The sequence below is a fragment of the Lampetra planeri genome, unplaced genomic scaffold (genome assembly GCF_965212315.1).
Source record: "Lampetra planeri unplaced genomic scaffold, kcLamPlan1.2.h2 scaffold_1077, whole genome shotgun sequence".
Classification (NCBI taxonomy): Eukaryota; Metazoa; Chordata; class Hyperoartia; order Petromyzontiformes; family Petromyzontidae; genus Lampetra; species Lampetra planeri.
Genome location: NW_027613787.1, coordinates 12,967 through 33,599, shown reverse-complemented (window position 1 = coordinate 33,599; position 20,633 = coordinate 12,967). Strand labels below are relative to the sequence as shown.

At 43.8% G+C, this 20,633-nt stretch overlaps 1 protein-coding gene across 1 annotated transcript; it reads right to left on the bottom strand.

Annotated features, from left to right (window-relative positions):
* Nucleotides 1-1,388: 1,388 nt before the first annotated feature.
* LOC144738596 (receptor-type tyrosine-protein phosphatase delta-like) lies at nucleotides 1,389-18,962 on the bottom strand (the record flags this gene model as incomplete). Its single annotated transcript, XM_078621605.1, is given in 8 exon segments — nucleotides 1,389-1,438; nucleotides 2,175-2,183; nucleotides 3,187-3,375; nucleotides 16,657-16,759; nucleotides 16,761-16,799; nucleotides 18,815-18,844; nucleotides 18,846-18,932; nucleotides 18,934-18,962. Coding segments are annotated over 8 exon segments (536 nt in total), but the record flags the coding sequence as incomplete, so codon positions are not given.
* Between the last annotated feature and the right edge of the window lie 1,671 nt (nucleotides 18,963-20,633).

Below are 20,633 nucleotides of genomic sequence, written 5' to 3'. Positions count from 1 at the left end.
CTCATCCTAGTGCCAATGTTGATATGTTCTATATCACTTGGAGGAAGAGGGGCAAGCCCTTCAGTATACGACATGTCACTGGACTGGTCAATGTGAGGATGAGTGATACTGCTTCAGGGAAACATGGATCAAACAAAAGAGGTTTACAGTATAAGAAAGCAGCATAACAAGGGGAGACAATTGAACGAAAGAAATTTAGGTATGAATTTTAGCATATTCAATCACAGATTAAGTGTAATAACGTCTCATTCGAACAATTTGGTACTTCATCTAAGTGAAGTTAAAAAAAAGGCAGCACGTACAAAAAAAAATGGAAAATTGCTGCTCAGGTATGTGGAAAAAAAAAGATTAATTTCAGTATTCATGTACGGCAAATCCAACATATAACCCTCGGTGACGTTTTGACATGCAAATCTTGGCAAGAAATGTATGTCAGCACAACTTACAACCTTCTGACAACCCTTAGCTGAAAAATAAAATGCAATTGTATTAGAAGACAAAATTCAAAATATCGACCGAAGCCGACAAGAAGGCAACCAACCACTGCTTTAGCTTGTGCAAGCTACAAAAGACACCCATAAAAATCCACCAATGGGATCAGCAGTGTGGTGTCACATGAACAAGGAAAAATGGCTTTTCACGCATCAACAAACTCTGCGGCTCCGCGTCGCTCGGCAAAAAAGAGCCAATCGGGTCCCCGCCAGACTCTACTGTTTGCATTCCCCAAACCCTGAAGAAAAAAAAGTCAAAAAGTAAAATAGTCTTCAAACCCAAGAAAAGTAAGAAAAATAGGTGAAAGAGAAAAAAAGCACCGTAGAAACTTTATCAAAAAAGTGGTTGTTTGGGCTTTTTTGTAGAGGTACAGGAGAGGAAAGCAAATAGAAGAAAAGGGAAAAAAAATAGTTTGCAAAGATAGAAAGAGTTCTTTGGGAGGGAAAAAAGCAAAGGAGAGGCAATGTTGTCTTCAGCATGCCTGCTTGACTCCACAGCATCTGTGCATATTTTTGGTGCTGAACAAGAACAGCTAAGGGGGAAAAATGCTTGGTTGTTTTAGTTGGACAAAAAGAGGGACGCATGATTTGCTATGGCCAAAACGAAAACAAAAATGAACAGAAAAAATATAGTTTGAAAAAAATAATTGTCATTGGATATGCTTATTTGAGCCAGGGCAAGCATATCACAACTGAGCTAAACAGGCTCTTGAAACCAGAATACAAAGAAGTAAGTAGACAGAAAAAGATGGGAGACAAATATAGTCAACAGAACGGGACAAATAAGAAGGAAGGTCCATATAAATGTAATGGAATTTGGATTTGGTAAACAGGACAAAAATGGAAGTGATTCAGTTGAATGGATGAGTTGACAGCAAGAATGAATTTGTATTACTTTCATTCTGTGAACGTCAGTTCAGCACTCTTACCTCTTATTGGTGTACCACCTGGGTGGATAATATGAATGCAAATAAGATTAGAAAGAAGAAGCATTAGTACGTGTAGATAGAGGCTGGGGGGCTTTGGAAGAAGAATCAAATTAGATTTAACAGGGTACCAAAATAAAGTACTAGAGGAAAGAGAAAGGAGAGAGAAAGAGAATATGAACTTTTCTGTACTCTACTGGCAAAAAAAAAGAAAAAGAAAAAACAGGATTCATCATAGAAAACTCATGTGTCAGAGAAGAAGTACATTGATGTACCACGGGGAGGTGCCATTTTTGGAAGTGGCAATGAAGACCAGCTATTGAGGGGAAAGACTGAGGACTTTGCATGAGAGTGACAGCAGATTTGCTTAAAACCCTTGAACCCCCCACCCCCCCGCTTGACCTGAGCTGGTCACCTCCCCTAAACCCTGTCATTGCCATACCTGTGGTGCTACAAAACGACAAAGTGAGTGAGTAAGAGTGGGGGGTCAGTGAGTCAGTGGAATGTGAGGACAGGTCATTTACCCGGGTCAGTATATGGCAATATTACAGTACGCTAAAGTGGCAGTGTGGGGGGGGGGGGGGGGGCACTGTGGGGTTGGGGTGTGTGTGTGTGTGTGTGTGTGTGTGTGTGTGTGTGCCTCTAGTAGCCCTGAAACTGAGCTGGTCAGTTAGTAAAATGCATGCCATGCATTTTAATAGTTGTAGGAAACATGGAAATTAGTGGGGTGATGTGTGCTTTAGAGCTAAGCACTTACCAAAGGATTCTGTAGATTTAAAAATATAGAGAGAAGAAAGACAGCATAAGAATATGATTATGTTCTTTAGGTTGCGTTAACAAGGTTTCGTTAATGCTTTTTCAACTCCAAGTGACATTCGGGTTAATGCGACACAGTTCTCTTGAAAACAAGTTAGAGGGGGTTAACAAAGGACAGCTGTGAAATCTGTGGAGACAGGTGATCAAACATACAAGACTTGAGCTCTTACACGTGGGCTAGAATGTTAGTTGACAGCTACTTTTAGAGGCTAATCTTTAAAGATCACACACTTGTGATGTGCAGCCGTACGTATGTTACTGTACATCACAAGCAAATGAACACAAAGCAGCACATTACCAATTGAAGCCACTAAAGAGTTGAGTTGAGGGAGAAACTAGATGCTTCTTTGGCTAATTAGCACTTTTTTTAACTTAAAAAAGCAAATATTTGTTTTAAAAATTAAATTTCAACCATTACGCAATCGACATATAATTTGTTTTTACGTGTAATTCCCTGTTTGAATCAACTAGTCGAGAATCACTTTGAATAAAGCTGTATTTTGATTATTAGTATTGTTTAAAAAAAAATAAAAAAATCAAGATAATGGATCCACAAAATTAAAAGATACTGCACCAATGCAGTGGGACGGAAATTAAAACAGCAAAAACAATCCATTGTTAAAAAAGTCACAGCAGTGAGTAATGCGAGCAGAAGTTAGGGCGGAAGCCAGCAAACACAGAAGGGAAAGAATCCCAACAGCCCATGACAACACTGGAAGACAAAGGGAGACACACAGACGGCACACACCGGGGCACAGAGAAGAGAAGACAGGAAATAGTAGAGACAATGCCATTACCTAAAGAATGAAAAGCCAAATGACAGGTTAAATTATGTGAAGTAGAATAGGATGAGAGAACCGAGGAGACGGAGTGGGGGAGCAGGTCATATCGAGGGGACACGAGAAAGAAGACTCCCTGCGCTGTATTTAGGTTTTCAGTGGGGGGGCGCCTACCTGATCTGAGCTGCTTGATGCGTCCATTGTTGTTGGTGGTGTTGACTGGGAGGAAGTCCTTGAACCAGGAGATGTCTGGGTCAGGATTGCCACTGGCGGCACAGAGCATGGTGGCGGTGCGCGTTCGCTCCACCACTTTTAACTGTGGGCCCATGTCAATGGTGGGGAACCCAGGGGGCAGCTGGTCCTCTGCGAATCGACAGACAGTGAAGGTGAGTCAGTGGTTAAAAAAAAAAAAAAAAGGAATCAGTCCCTGGGCAGAAGGCCGAGCCGCTGGGAAATGACACAGATACAGATTTCATCTAGATTCATTTGGTTTTTTTGGTTTTTTTAAATGACCATATAGAATAGTATAGAAAAGAAAAGTACTAGAAAATAATTTCTAGCAAATCTAAGAGATAATTTAACAAAACTAAAATATTTACAAATTCCTTTCAAATAAAAGTGGGAAATATACACACTTATGACGTATGAAACTAGACTTGGTTGCTCAGTTTTCAGTACGTCAGTAGTTTTCTCCCTCTCTGTACGCTTGGAGTGAAATATACGAACCAGAGTACAATAGGTCTTAGCAGAGAGAAGGTGTGTGGACACATATGTGTTCTAAACCAGTGGAGTCATAATCAGCTCATGGAGGTTAAACATGGTTTCAGTGGTTAAGAATGTCATCGGGTCACGCAACAACTTCTGCAACAAACATCTTTCAGTAGAACCCCTTCCAGACAGACGATCTGATATCACCAAACTTTGTTTCTCCAACTCGTGGCGGGCAGGATGGCATCGTGAGAAATGAGGTTCACAGGAAAAACAAACTAAACCCAGATGGCACGATCATTCTACGGCCATCACATGGTGCTTGCAGTCAACATAGCAATAAAACAAACAAATGTCTGTTGCCACGTTAATATCTCCACTCATTTTCTTAAAATGTTTTTTTTTGCTGTTACAGATATTTAGATTTGAAGAGGATTCACTCATCCACTATTAAATATTAAACTGCAGCAATCTTAAGCCAGCAGCTTCTCTCTGTTTTGACTCGGAGCTTCATGTTTAACAGTCAAGGCGTCCAAGTAAAAAGAAATAAAAATATTCACATTTCCGAGAAAATTACCCTTTTAATCACGTAAAGTCCCCGTCTGACTAACGTTCCATTCAAGTGAGGTGGAGCTTTGACGTTCATTTCTGACGGCGGGAGGCTTTTCTGTGTTGCACGAGCTGTCTTTCTTCCTGCGTGCTCCCTTCCAAGCGAACAAGGGCGGGCTCCATCTTTCTGTCATTGGAGATGTGAGCGGAGATAATTCTCCATGTTCTTTTCAGCAGTGCAACAGGCTTTCAAAACAGGAAATCATTTTGGTTTCCGGCGAGTGCAGCTCTTCAAGAGGGTACAAATGTGGAATATTCCATACACCACATGTGCCTCCTCTCAGCGGTTAGCTTAGCGCTAACATGCAAAACAAGACCTGTTCCTTCTGAATGGCTGTGAGCGCTGCGCACACCTTTATGTTTTCCAGCCCAGGCTTTGATGTGACTAATTACCCTCTTCTGTTGCTTTCGTAAAAACGGGACCTTTTCAGAGACACTTTCTTCATTGAATTTTCATGAGCACACATCAGTCTGAAACAGCTTTGAGATGCTGTTGCCTGCATGTGCATACAGCCAAATGACAATCATGGCCGCCTTCCAACAATGCTCTTGGCGACTTGGCATGGTAAACCACCTCGATGGATAAATCTTTCAAAAATAGATTGTATTGCAAATGAGTGACTTCAGACTGAACTGCAAAACTTTCCCAGGCAACTGAGTGTCCCTGTCTGAACTAATGTGTTTTAGACGGAACGATAAAGTTTGATGCATGTTCCAAAACGTCCACTTCCACAGCAGCTCTCTCGTCATAAATTACCCTAATGATGTCTAATCCCATATGAGGCTCTTTCTTGCCAGTAGTGGGATGTTTGTCATACCAGACACACTGGCCTGTTCCTTCTACTACAGTGCTGCAGTGTTAGTCACCGCCATGACGTGCAACATCTACCTTTATCCTTTTTACTATCCATTTCCTTTACGAGTGATGTTCACGCATCCTCTTGTTTATGGGTTACGGCACTGTTGCCACATAAAATGGATGTGTTGCTTATTAAAAACACAATTTCATCTCAGTCACAGAATATCTAAGATGCCAAACCGCCAAGAACCAAGTCACGGTGGGTCTTATAGAGAACAGATTTTAATCACAAGAATAAGGGAAGAAACAAGTGTATGAAGAGACACAATCGAGGAAGATGGAGAATAAATTCATTGTAAATTGTAAATATTCAGACAGAACAGAAACATTTTTCTGCAGAGCGGGTCTATATTATGGTCTTTACTGAAGTACAAGCAGACACTTGTTTATTGACTTTGCTTTTGATGAATGTTTTTCACATACAAATTGTCTTTGAAGAGGTTTCCTCGTGCTACAGTCAGCGATGCTCCAGCTCCAGCTAATTGCCTCCTCCGTGTGTCACTCAGCACAGTGGTTTTATTTTATTATAATTACCTTTTGTCCCCTTTCTTTCCTCTCTTTTGCATAAGACAAGCAACTGTATGGACAAAACCGTTTGGCAGAGGGGGGCGCGTCTTGCTCAAGTTGTACAAGGGGCACTTTCACTTCCCCGTCCCCCTTGAATGCATGTGTTAGATGATAGCAGCCCCCAGCTCCTGTGCAGGCAGCTCATATGACTTCAAGCAGTGCATTTAAAATTAATGATCTGTTGCAAGGGCTTCTTGGCCTCTTTGGTCGCATTCTTACTCAGCCCAGAAATGTCATTCACATCTGTTTCCGGCACTCGAGCTCATCTAGAAACAGCCGCAAACTTGGAACATCAGCCCTGAGGTGAAAACATTTCACGCACAGAACTTCAGATGAAGCCACTCCTCGCTACAGCCTCATTTCCTTGCCAGAGTGAATGGGATGTGATTAGCAAGCGAGAGCTGCTGCAACATTTTCCTTACAAGGCCACGAGACAGGAATGAAACCAGACTAAACACTGTTTAATTTGAGCCACGCCGTGTTTGGTGTACTTACTCTGGAGAAGTCAGGCTATTGACAAAGTGTTAAAAAGTAAAGAATGAAATAATTAATCAAGCAGAGCCGAGCTGCTAGCAGTTTTTCCTAAGTGCTATGTTTGCACTTCCACCAACAGACAGGCAGCGAGGCTTTACATTAGTTCCATAAATTATCAGCATGAAGGCAATTCATTACCACTCCGAGCTGCATCCTGATACGACGTGCAATTGGAAAAGTTTGGCCCCTGTCGTGAATTTGTCTGTGCATGTGCGCCTCGGGGTTAATGTACTATGTACTTTATGGTTTGAACAGACATCCTGTGAAATATTTTGAAAGTCAGAGCTGAAAGGTGGAATTAACAAAAGACATTTTACACACAATTTCTTTCTCCTGCCTCTCTCTCTCTTTTTTTTTTTTACCTCGCTGAGGGCTGCAATCTCAAGGACGGTCTAAGACAAGGGCAGCCGCTGCTTCACACAGCCATACTGTATATTCAACAATGGATCTGCACAGTAAATGAGATGGAAGGGAGAGAAATGCTGAAGTCACCTTCTGGAAAAGTGCTGAGCACTGGTGCTTGGTATGAAAAGACTCCCAATGACAATTTGCACACATTAGCTGCCAGGCTATCAGGCCCTATGAGTGCATGGTGCCAAGTATGGGAGGAATATAAAAAGGACATTGGCTTAGAAAGTACAACAGTGAGCAGATTCTCTCTGACGACATCAGGCCATCGGACATAAACTCGAGCCATTAGCAGATTATATGTATTGATTTGGAATAGAAAATATTAGCATGACGTAACGTTGCTTTTTCCTACTATGACAGCATCGGCCCTTCCTGAAATGTTACAAGTAGAAGTGTGAAATCACTGCCAGTGTGTGTACCTCCAGTGTCTACTAAGTCAATAACCGCAATCACCAAATAATGGGAGTCAGGTGAAGATACTCGTTGACACTGGGTAGAGAAGTGGTAAAATCAAGCCATTCATTCATTTCTTATGATAAAACTATACTGAAGACACAGAATGTCTTGAGGTGACGGATGGTGATGGGGCCGATACCCCAGTCAGAAACCCCAGTCAGAAACTAATTTAGTAGTAAAGTTTCCACATAAACTTCCACATAAACAACCATGACAGACAGGGAATTAACCAAGATGCTGCTCTGGCCCAAATGCTTCCAAAAAAAAACAAAAAAAAAGAATTTGAAGTGGACTTTCCACGTAAAGCCATACAAACATGAGCCTTTTCCAGTCAGCTTCAGCTCCGTGGCACACGAGGACTCAGTCCGACCTCTTTCTCCCCGAGCGGAACGCGACATTTCACCCTGTGGTTGAGGTTATTCTTCAGGGAAAATCCCTGCAGGCCATAATAAGATATTTGTTGGATGTATTTGAGTGGATACAATCTCCTCAAGAGGCTGTCACAGGTCACTTGCCACAGCAGCACAGTGGGGAAGTGTGTGTCGAAACGTATTGTTGTTTGCCGATCCGTCCTCGACCAAGAACGGTGGATTATGGAAGCGTAGGAATTCACAGCATCTATCTTCAGGATGACATTCTTACATTTTTATACCCCCTGTGCTCGGAAGGGTTATTTTTGCTCAGTTTAGAAGTCATTGATTCTTTCTACCCCACCCCAGATAAGATTTAAGCCAGCAGAAAAAAAAAAACAGGCCAAAAAACATTAGCCATGGAGGGTGACAGCAGTGCTTATTTTCCTCCGCAGACGGAGCCAAAGCCATTTTTTTTTCTCACTGTGCCGTATAATTTGAAGTTGAGAGACACTGATCAAAGCTCTTTCCATGCCCGAAAATCCAAAAGAAGTGAGGAAGAAGATATGGAAATTTAGCATGGTTAGAGTGCTAATCGAGTTAATCACACTCTCATAAGGACGTCATTTGGAATCGGCCCTTTTCAGTGCTTCGCTGACCTAGAACCAGTTAGGAGCTCATGTTTTTGACGCCGGGATTTGTAATTAACTGGGGAAGAAGTCAAGGATGAGGGTATTCAACAACTGACAGGAAGAGAAAAAAAACAAAACATTGACATGCAAATAAATAGTACATTCCAAAATAATGTCAATGTTTTCCAGAATGAAGTTGATTTAGAACCAACTCTGTTCTGTTTACTTTCACGTCTCTGAAACATTCCCGCGAGCCTCGTTCATACATCCCCTCCGAGACAAACCTCAACGAAACGAAATATCCGCCTCCCGCTCAGCTGACGTGTTTTGTTTTTGTTGGCACGGAGGATAGGACTCTTAATTGAGCTTTTGTTTCCCCACAAACAGAATTATTCGCCAAACGTTAAACAGCACCTGATTAACAGAGACAGGCAGCCATTCCATTTGTGTCCAATTTCTGTCCTACTTTTCCTTGTCGTTTCAGTCACATCTCGTTTGATTCTTTTGCTGTTCATGAGTTTTCAACTCATTTTCTTTCACATCGCATCGACCACGTTGCTGAGGTGACACTCGTAAACGTATAAATAACCTAATGTTTTCTTACACTGTTTGAAATATGCCCGTAATAATTCACGCTCATGCTCGTTGTCAGATGGTAGATTCTGCCCTTGGGTGAATACTCAGAATACTTGGGATGTGAGTAAAATGACCTTTGACATTCGGGACATAAAGCACCGTTCACGAGTGGCAGGTCAGCACTGACACTGAACATTTTGACAATGAGAAAAGTATCTTCCACTCAGTTTCAAAGGCTGTGGACTGCCAACCTCCCGTTTTTAATACACAACCACTGATGTGAAGTTGTATTTGATCTGGTATCAAACGAGATGGAAACAGCTATGTAAGGTGACCAGCGTCCCACATCGATCAGACTGATCGTTTGCAGTCTCGTTTGAATTATGGGACACATTTTCTCGGTCTCCTCAGCTGGGTGGTCCGGCCGATCCTACGCTACAGGGCACACCATTGGGGCACTTCAGACATACATCCAGGTCATTTCAATCGGTAGGATGCTTCCTCGGCAGAAAAGCCAACTGGAAGCCACAGCCATTCGTTTTGCGGCAACAGTCAGACCAGCTCACATGTGCATCATTACTGGGAAGAAATGACAAATTCAGATGTCTACGTTTTCCCTGCGTGCCCTCTGAGAATCCAAAGCCTGCATTTGTCTCATTGATACATCCCAGTGTTGTTTGGCACACATGTTGTCCAGTCGAAATCAGATTAAATTTCCTCCAGAGCGTCTTTTGAGCCAGACTTCCCGAATAAGCCTCCCGGGGCCTGCATTTGGCAGATATAGCTAGTGTAATCCAATAATGGAAAACAAAATGCTCAGCACTTCTAATAAAGCAGCACTGTGTGGTTGGTGGTGGTGGTGGAGGGGGGGCTTCGAAAATTCACCTTTCCAGAGTTTCTCTGAAAAGGTTCCCAGACTGAACTGAACTCTGAGTCACCTTTCAGATTATTTTAAAACATGGCAAATATCTGGGCTTAAGTCTTATTATTATGTCGTGGCTGGAAAAGATCCTAATGTGAGATCAACCGGGGCCTGGGGGGGCCACAGTTCATCATGTTTCAAAGCCTCAGACAAATGTAAAGTTCACGTTTCGAGGGAGGAAGACTCGGGTCCAAACGTCTCACACTGTTCTGCCACGGCAGCTCACGATCAACGTATCTCAGCTGTGAATACATTCAAATCCCCAACGCTAAACTCAACCCAAGGAGGAGGACTCTGACAGTGTCTACGTTTTTCTTGTAACGAAAAACACATTGACAGTCTCAACACGAGTACAAATGTTGAAAAAAAATGGACTGAAATTGATCATGTAGCTACGACACAAATATTCTAATGTCCATCTTTCCCAGTAGTTTTATTCCCTGTCCGGGATGCGTGTGGATATTTACTCAGCACACTGCAGTTACTCAACAAATGAGAACATGCTTTGATTTAGCTTGTTAGTATGACGTTCGAGCTTTCTAATGAATATTACTGCAAACGTCGCACCGTTGGCTCAATCCCAATCGGCTGTAGTAGTTTTAAGAGGACAAGATCCACTCCAGCCTAAAGTGGCACGATGTCTCACTCAGCCCAGCACCTCTAAAAAGGTAGAGCAGTAATTTGCTTAACAGATACAGTCTTTTTTGGCAAAACTGATGAAGCCGACGGGCAGGCAATGAGAGGCCATCCACTATTCTCTGAAATTTTATTACACCCCAGTTGCCTTAAGGGAGGAAGAGGAAATGGATATCCGATGTATTTCTTTACTCGCTTGTGATGATGGACAAAATGTGGGAGGGAGAAGGTGAAGGCTCAGAAAGCGCCGCCAGAGTTCACGGCGCTCTGTCTCAGTGAAAAATAGCATCCGCTAACACTTTGCCCTGCACTGATTGTTTCCTCTATAAATCCCCTTGAGATTGCGTAATTGAACGCTTCTTATTTGTCATTAAAAACCTTTCCCAAACGCATGAGATTATGAAAGTACCACAGCCCGGTCGATCTATTAATCATCAGCTCTTCTTTTTTTCCCTCCACGAAAACCTTCACAGATGAGTGATCCTAACCATTCCTCATCCCCGTTGACTGTGGAGGACTCATATAGTTTGGATTCAAGTTTTGATGATGAAATAGTATACTTCAAACATCCGTGAAAACTGCTTTCACCAGCCTATAATTTCCACTCATTTGACTATTTTACATCTTTTATAGTCATGAAAACTACACTTTTGTAGTTGCCTTTGCACCATGTTTATAGGTGAGATGTAGAAAACACTACAAAGAAGCAGTTAATGAATGTAGGAACAAGCTCCAGGTTCAAATTCTCGGACTTAATGCTACGTGAAGTGAAACCTTGCTGGGCCAAGTTCAATGGCCCAGGCAAAGGGCAGACGACAGACACAGACACCGCTCCTGGCAAGACGCCGGGCGCTCCCTGGGCTCCACGTCATTCATTAACATGACGGATTAGCTGTGATGTTCCTCCGCTTACAACCTAAACGGATTTGGAGTGGAAAGAATAGAACGAGAGCAGAGAGAGTGTGTTAGTGTCTGATTCCCCTTAGGGTTCGTGTCCGAAAATGGATGGATGAAAGTGGAGATGAAAAAAGAGAGATGAAGCAGGAAGGGTGAAAGGCCTGGATAGGACGCCAGGCACAAAGCTCCATGTACGCCCAGATGCCTCCTCTTCTTGCTTGACGCACCAAGCGTCCGCAATGGCCAGATGTACTGATCTGACTCACGATCACCCGGGGGGGAAGTGAAGAGAGGGATGACAGACCTCCATCGCCTTCATGTTCTTCCACCTACACCTCTGTCTGTCATTTACTCCTCATTTGCGTGGACCCAGTTGGAGTTCGAACTCCCTAGATCTGTCATTGTCTGTCTCTGCTTCTCCACCCCCTTCTTCAGGATTGCAAATTTGCTGGTTGTTACCTAGAGGAATTATTTACTTCATAGAAAGAAACATCCCATTGAGTTAGAGTTGGAGAAATGAACTTGTTATTTGATCTGATTAGTGAAATATTAAGGAGGGGGGGATCTGCCAACGCTTTGAGCTGTTAAGCTCCCACGGATGTAACTCATTCTCGCTTAACTAAATAAACCTGAGGACGCCTCTTTTCTTTAATCTGTATCTTAACACCCCATCGACCCTCATGAGAGCCTCTGGAGTGCTTGAAGCCTTTCGCAAATAAAGAGGACGAGCTATGCAAGATATAAACAACCGCTCGGTACCTTTTCCTGCGAGATGCCTCCATTCTCAGACGCTCCTTTCGCTTTGAAGACCGGCAGACATCTGCTCTGGTTTCAAGCGAGTCAGCCTTTTCATTGTATATTTACACTCTTAACGCCCACTTGGGATGATGTTGTATGTTTCAAACGAAATCAATAGCTTGGCGTCTGAAGCAAATTCAGTTTTTTTGGTTTGTGTGGTTCAGGTGCAAGAGCCGGAGGTCGGAACCACGAATGCATGAATCCTCCAAATGTACGGAAGGCAAAAACGGTAAAATGCTTCAGTAACAGGCACACTGTCAATGGTGAAAAGATTTTTCGTGAAAAGACGTGAAAAGGTGAAAAGATTTTTCAGAGTGCGAAACGTTTGCCCGTTGATGTGTGTGCACATCCGCTGTCAAAGCCGCTGCCTCAAAATCTGACTCGGTATCTTTCCGGGTAACGGCTCGAGACTCGCCCATTTGAACAGGGTATCATCAAACTCAGAGGAGTGCTCTGGGAGACGTGTGGTGTAGAGGAAGGCCTGAGGAATCGGAGTAATACAAGTTCACTACCTCCTGAGGAAGAAGGAGGAAAAAAAAATCAACAACAAATGAAAACTTGCACCAGACGTTTCAATCATTTATACGGCTAAAAGCTTGCAACAGGAAAACGGGAGTATGGAGATTATTCACGCTCGCTAACTTCCTGTGAGGGGACCTCGGTTCTCAAAGAGCCCTAATGGAAGCAGGGTTATATCAGGCCTTTCAGTGTTCGCAGACATGCAGTCCCAAAAATGTGTCAGAGCAGGCAGACATGGATGAGCCTTTATTTTGTCAGCTTTTTCAGACTCGCCAATCCATTCTTACCACATGATTTATGTTCTCAACTCAAAGTTCCTTAGTTTGTAATTTGCACCCCACATCGGCTTTGCAGACTTTCTCAAGATCATTGGATGAATTAACGGATAGAGTGCAGCTCAGATCAAAGTTTGCAGCATTAGCACCCAGTGATTACCTGGCTCAGACGTGCACATACGTATCCTCCTTATTTTGTGAGCTAGCATCTCCCGGTGCAATGTACAACTCAAAATTTGTCTACTGCAGCATTCACCCTTAGCTAATCACTGTGATTCATTTGCGATCATGTTTGCATTTTGCATATTTTGCCTCCACAAAACAGTTTTTTCCCACCAATGTTGTTGTTCTAGCATCTGATTTAGCATCTTGGAACGTGTCAGTGGGTTGTCTGGAGTGGATGACGGTTGATGGCTTCAGTTTCGGAGCTTCATGTACTGTAATGGCACTGAAGATGGTCAATCATTCAACCTCTTTAGGTTCACCAGCACCAGATTTTTAAAAAGAAGACCGATTTTAAATTCTCATTTTTAATTCTTAAAGCTCAGAACTGGGACATCCGACAGGCCAGAGGGGGGAAAACACACACCTCATTTGTCCTGATCAATAATTATTCATTTACAAGGCTGTGTTTACTTTTATTAAAATGAATACACGGCCACAACATGCGCTGAGTCATCTATCATGTTCAGAGAGCGTTTTGGATCCAGCAGATGTTTCCTTGCACACGAGGCAGGACGGTAAAGTCTCACATCAATCTTGCTGGCAGCAGTTTTGTTTTAAAAATCACCCTACACATTTTACAGATACTGAGTGAGCTCACACGGTTTACAACGTGCTGAGGCTGGTTGTGTGTGTGTGTGTGTGTGTGTGTGTGTGTGTGTGTGTGTGTCTCCCACACACACCCACGATCAATGCCTGTGAGGACACTGAGCTCCATCTTTTTAATTACAATAATGAATCTTGTCTTCACGTGTCCATTTTTGTGATATATGAAGAGTAAAGTTGGGATATGAGGGGAGAGTAGCACCAATCGGACCCCTTTGGATATTTAATGACATGTCTAATGAACACAAGGATCATAACAGTCACTGACGTTTGCAGCAGGAGAGTCAGTGGTCACTTCCTGCAGCTCAAGAGTGCTGACACAGCATTTATATTTCAAAGCAATTCCATTGTACCAACACATTTATATTATTGTAATGTTTTTGCATTCATCCGTCCGTAAACTTACGTCGAGTAGATCATGAAATGCGACCTGGAATATACATAACATGAGCTTCCTTTTATTGACTGACAACAGGCTGCATGCATATGCTGTCTTTGGGTAACCACTGATCATATTTGCTGAACGATCCGTCTCAGGTACAGAGCTCTGACCACTGCACTGCAGCCTTCCCCACAAATGCAATTGATGCATTCTGTTTTTTTTCCCCGTCACAGAAGAGCGCCTTCTCATTTTCCGCTCCCACTGCGAAGTTGTACACAGCTACATAAGTTTGCACGGTTGTGTGCTGGGCACAGGAAATGGCAGTTGACAGCATAATGGGGGTATGAGGATGCAATATAAATCCCTTAATCCGCGCCTGAATCATGACCTGCAGCACACGTCATTCTTCTGGAGAACAGTCAAAAGCCTTGTGAGGTGTCCAAGAGCTTTTCAGAAGTGTGCAACATGTCAGCTCAGAGCATCCAAAGGTCTTATGGAAACATTACAGGCGAAATCGAACGCCACCTCCAACTAAAATGTTAGTTTTTCAGTCCCCCTCCTGCCATTTTTCAAAAAACTAATCATCAAGATAAACTGACTTGAAATATGCGAATCACATATGAGTTAGCTCATCTCACACGTAATCAGAGGGCGCTAAAGAAAGTACAACTTGTGTCGGCCTGCAGATTTGACTCAGAACGTCATTACACTGCAGAATTTGACTTTCATGCAAATCGCTTCCCCGAAGCCAAGAAGTTCATTACTAATGGTGCTTCCCATCAAGTTTGGGCCCATTGGCATACTATATATCCTCAGGACTGGGGATTTGTCACCTCGTGTCCCACCTCGTCGCATTGCAATTACAACAATGGGCTTTTCCTTTGTGGAATGTGGCGTCGCCCCCCGTGGGCGAGCATCCCACAACAGATGCGTTACAGTCATTTCCACAGACCATTGGTGCACAAATGAACTAGACCAACAGTCGCTTGATATCTATTACACCTAATGTCTGGCTTTGGTGCACTACTTCTCTACTCCAAGAGTCAGGGGAGCAAAACTGTAGAGTGTGATGTGTATTTATCATGAGTAATTTAGTAAAAGAAAAAAAAAAAAGTGACCTCTTCGACCTTCTCATTAATATAGGAAGCATCCGTGCCAGGGAATCCTCCACATTTGAAGCCCTCCTTATTTTGTACTTTATGTGTAAAATGTGAGTATTGTACAATCTGATATATGAAGCTTATTTATTTTTTACATTCAGCAACATTTCCTTTGGATTTACATCAAACTTTGTGTGTCAAGCTATTTATTCGGAATGCTGCTCTTGCAACAAGTTAGGAAGAATAATCAAAAATGCATATGTGTAAATCTGCAGGAGGCAATGTGGGGGACGGGCAGCTGAGAAAGAAGCAGCTTTCCCCCCGTCTTGCCATGTTTTTTTTGTTTTTTTTTTTAAGCCTGCAATAGGCTTCTACTCCTCTTCAATACAATGATGGGAAATGAGCGCGAGCCACAAGAGCAAAATGGAAATGGTAATAAACATGCTAATGCTAGGCAGCAGGGGCTGGAAGAACACCGTCCTCCAGCCAGCCCTCAGCTGCTATCTACTGGGGAGGGGTGGGGTGGGGTGAAAAGCAGATAGAGAGGGAGAGAAATGTGCCTGTGTGGCTGCACGCACACATACTTTGTGCTCCATGTGAACGTGCCACCTTCCTGTTTCAATCGGCCTCTGGAGGCAGTGCAAAGGGCCTTTTGTCAGCTCACTGGAGAGATAAGGGGGGGTTGGGGGTGTGTGTGGGGGGGGGTGGGGGGGCGTAGTCGCAGGGCCAGCGTTTTTTTCTATAGGCTGCATCAATAGCAGCTCATTTGCCACCGTTGTGTAATTGTGGCGAATAATGGAGCACACTTCATTCAGGCGGCCCAGTGCATCTTTTTATTCCAAAGCCATTTTGTCTATTCACGGCCAAACAAGTCGTGTTTCACAGAGATATTACGCAGCCCTTTTCAGCTCACGGCTGCAACAGATTTGCCTTTGAATAGAATGTTGTGTGTAATCAAGATAAAATTCTCCTCTGTGCTTATTATAAAAGTGGCTCCGTCAACTGGCTCCGTATTCGTCCCCTCGCTTTTATCCTCTCAGCTCGCTGACAAAGTGCCTGGACCGCTCCCGCCCCGGGTTGGTTTGGAGTGATTATTAACAAGCATCAGTCGCTGATATTGGCGACTTCTGCTGTTCCAATAGTGCCCCGCCAAAATCATAATAATAATAAAAGAAAAGTTTCTCATGAAAGAAGACACTGGTGGATTTCTTCCACGGTCAAATGGTTGTTGAGCTGATGCGTGGTGATGAAAAATGACTGATCTGAAAATTATTGCTGAGCTTTTCCATTAAACCACCGCAGGCTGGGGAAGGATGACTATTTGCATAATTTAACTGGCGTCTTAATTATTATGTCAGCGATCGGTATGCAAATGACCTAAGCCACGTAAAAAACGAAACTTGCTAATGGACTAAATCTTATCAAGTGAGAATATACAATGTGAGCGTAACCCCGCGTCTCTCATCGGGTTTTGACGGCACAGAGGACAGAAGACAAGGGATGGAAGCTTACCTGGGAGAAAAAAGGGCATGTTAAGTTTTGGGTTGTTTTTTTTTCCCTTTTCAGGTCGCGGAGAAGAACCTACCACGTAAAACAGTGAGTCTGGTGGTAGCGCTCGTCTCCCCAACACTGTTGGAGGCGACGCATTCATATATGGCTTCGTCTCGGGGCGTGCGCAAGGGCTGAATTCCTTAGCACGGAGCCAGAGCCATCGTCGAACTCTATCACCTGCAGGTGCGAGAGAGACAAGATATGTTAAAGGAGATTTTATGGTTCACAACAGGTGAGGGACCTTCCGCAGAACCAAAACAAAAAAAAAACAAATGACAGTCATTCACATTTGGCTAACGACACTGATGGTGACTGACACAATGTGCTTCCGATGACAGAAAGCCCCTAGAGTGTTGTGAAATGTTGTGAATATTGTGCTTTACATACTGTACAAAATGTGACTGGTGCTTGATAAGTATCAGTTGTCACTTCTGGGATATGTGTGTGCAGCTGAAATCAGCTAATCAGTGTGGCTGACTAACTTTAAGAATGGGTTGAGGTCACACCGTTTTGCTCTGATCGGAGGTCGCTGGGTGAATTTTCAGTCGGAATGTGTCCCCACTCTTAAAGTTAAACGCTCTCTTCATCACACTGGGTTTGTTTCGATGGGACAGAAACAAGCACAAACAGTTCGAGACGGCTTGATAAACAGTTAGGGACAGTTGTACTATGGGGTGAGGACTGTTTTAGACGGACGACATATAAAATGCTCACAAACAGGTGTCCGTAGCTGATACAGCTCGTTGGGCATGCTACATGTTGGATACTCACTGATTTTAGAAAGCCCTGTGTCATAACTCAATCTCGTTTAAGGTCGATTTTCAATACAACAGAGGCCTGCGACCTCTCACGCTCTCGCACACATCCACACACAAGCACACAGAGGACCTCCAAACAACTTTTAGAATTCAACATCTGTGCATGTTACACCCCGGACATTTCATTTGCCAAGCGACAGCGGCGTTCAAGCTGATAGCAGGCGATGGCGGCGGCTGCTTTACTTAAGTCAAAGCGGAATTAGAAGGGAAGTTGTACGACCGCTAAAAGGAAATGGGTTTTTGTTAGGAGATGGCAGGAGGGCCAGCCGTGCATGATTGAGCGGGCATGGAGATGGTGGCGGCCGGCCAGCCAGCCCTGTGAGGCGATGGGGGGAATGGAAGCTGGGGTGTGTGAGCACTCAGCACGGCAATGCAATGCAAACGCCCATGAACTCTGATAAGATTAGATTTCTGTGAGACCCAAAGGAGAGAGTGTGAAGGGCCCAGGTTAAAGCGTTGCCACCCTGTCGGAGGCAAAACACGGCATCTTGGGGGGGGGTGGGGGTGCAAACAGTGACGTCTGACACAGAAATGAATAGGAAATGTTATCAGGGTTCTGCGATGATGTGCTTTGACTCATGAGCATCTGATGAAAGCTGACCAGAAATCAAAGCTTCAAGCCCAAAACAAGGAGGGCAGGTCATGCGTTTCGGGGGGAAAAAAAGACGCCACAAAGCAAAAGGATATTTACACGTGAAAGCGGCTTCTTCCGCTTTCACTTTGAATTAAGCTGGCGAATGGTGGGATCTCGGTCACACTGCAGATTGTCTTTTCCCTCCGTCCAATTGCTTTTTTCTTGTCTTTTTAATTACACCGCTGGGTTGTGATCTGAGCTTTGCGGGGACTCTCTAAAATAAGTAACATCGAAGGGCGGAGATGTATAAATAAATGATAACCCCAACTGACGCACCTTCAGAATGCGAGAGAGACTGAACAACTCAGCTCAGTCTGAAACGTTCCTGCAGAGACTTCTGGAACAAGTGTCGGACGACACGAGAAGGTTTTGACAGAGTGTTTTAACTTTAAGATAAAAAGGCCTAAAAGCACAATTACCTTAAATTGAAGCTCTGTAAACCTATTATCCATGTTTTTGTTAGGTAGGCAAAATTCATTTCATGGAAATGCTCCATTAAAATGACAAAAAAGTATCAATCAGAAGTCAAAAAACATCAGTGGGTGTCCCGTACGTTACCCTTTTCTCCTCCCTCGTACTTCATACATGATTATTGGAGCTCGCTAATGCGTCGTGGCAAGTCTCAGCGGAAGTGAGCGGAACATGGCGCGATGGATTATGTGTGAGCAGGAGCCAAGAAGCATTGGTGAAGCATTCCAGTTCTTGTCGAGCATTTTACATCAGAACAATAGACCTAATACCTCAAATCTCTGGTTGCTGACTTTTTTTCCCCTTCTTGTTCCACACGATCTTCGGCCGCGGATCTCCTGTAGCTTGGCAGATGAAGGATGCCACGCCTCCTTGCACGCCTGTTTGGTCATTGGGGGGTTCTTAAAAACTTTGGTGGTGCTGGAGGGAGACAGGACACAGATAAGGCAAAAAACGGTTAGTGGAGCACGCTAAGCTAAGCAGGGCAATTAATGTCTCTTATCGAGCTCCCGCACACAAAAAAAAGTACCAAAGTTGCCTGTTTCAGCACGCGGCTGTTAAGAGGATTGTCTTTGGAGGTCACCGCAAGAGATTGTAATGACTTTGTTGAGGGACAGATGAGTTTAGAGGTTTACAAAGCATATTGTAATGACCCTGCTTGTATTTTCTACAAAAAAAGCAATACAAGTATCAGTCATTTACATTCTGATAATAATAATACTTTATTTGTACAGCACCTTTCAAGCACATGCAGCTCAAAGTGCTTTTACAATGAAACGAGCTGAGCGACGTTACAATAAGATGAAATTATCAAAAGGCATTAAAACATAAGAACAGACAGGATTAAATGTGATTAAAACAGTAAAACAGTATTCAGGAGGAGGAAATGAAGAAACGGTTGACATGGGTGTTTCCTTTATGGTCAGTTGTTCACTGGAACTTTGTGTAGGTTGTTGTAGGAAAAGGATGTTTTCTATGTGTGTGTGCGTGTTTTCTCGTGCTGCTCGCTGCAATTAAATTGTCCTGTTAAAAGAAGCAAACATTTTTTTTTGCAGGGAAACAAAATCTCCTGCTGGCTCAGTGGCAGACATCACTAATCTGCACAGAACCACCGATTGGAACATGCACCTGATAAGGTTCTGTCGGCGCTCTGATTGGCTGCTCCGTTCGCACTAATTGGTCCCCCAATTCAGCGCAGGAGGTCAAGTGTAAATTCAGCGAGGTTCGCCAGCAGTGGAGGTGAGAAAGAACAGCGGAGTGGAACAGTGTTTGCTTTGTGTGGACGTGGAACGGCTGCTCCCAGCTCCTGCGGCCATTTTACGTCTCTCCGATAGCGTTTCTTTCCCCGTCGCCAATCAAGTATTGAGGGGAGCCTCATCCCTGCCGTTTCCTCCAGTGAAACTGTGTCAGCTGAAATCATGTGTCTGTTTACTTCCTTCCAGTTCCAGGAATTATCTCTTCATCACAGGACCCTGTTTGTAAGATGGCAGCTTTATCAAGCCCATCTAGGCTGGCGTCATTAATAATTTCAGTAGCGTCTTGTGTTGTCACAGTATTTTCCTCTGAAACTCCAGTGCCAGTTCCAGCCTCCATCTGTCCCCCCTGCGGGGCAACTGTTTGCTTTTTATCAATCACTTCAGCCGACCATTAGGGGCCACACAGCTGCAGTAATGCCAGCCATCTGTGTGTGTGAGTGTGTGTGTTTGACTGATTTCCACCCCCCACTGCCCAGCAGCATTGGTGGCACTGCTGCAATATTGTAAGATGGTGGGTGTGTGTGGTGTGTGTGTGTGTGTGTGTGGTGTGTGTGTGTGTGTGAGTGTGTGTGTGTGTGTGTGGGGGGGGGCGTGCATAAGATGTGTGGTCAGCAATCAAAAGAGTGAACAGATAAAACAGCTGCGACTCCAAATGAGTCTGGGAAATCACCTCATTGCCTCATGCCGCGCGCGCACGTGCACATGAACTAAACGTTTTTACGGATTCCTCAACTCTCACCCCCCCCCCCGGCTGACAGATCGGACAGGTGGGCAGCCAACTTGACACGGCCTCATTTGTATGCGGCAAAAACGCACCGTAATAGCTGCGTTTGAG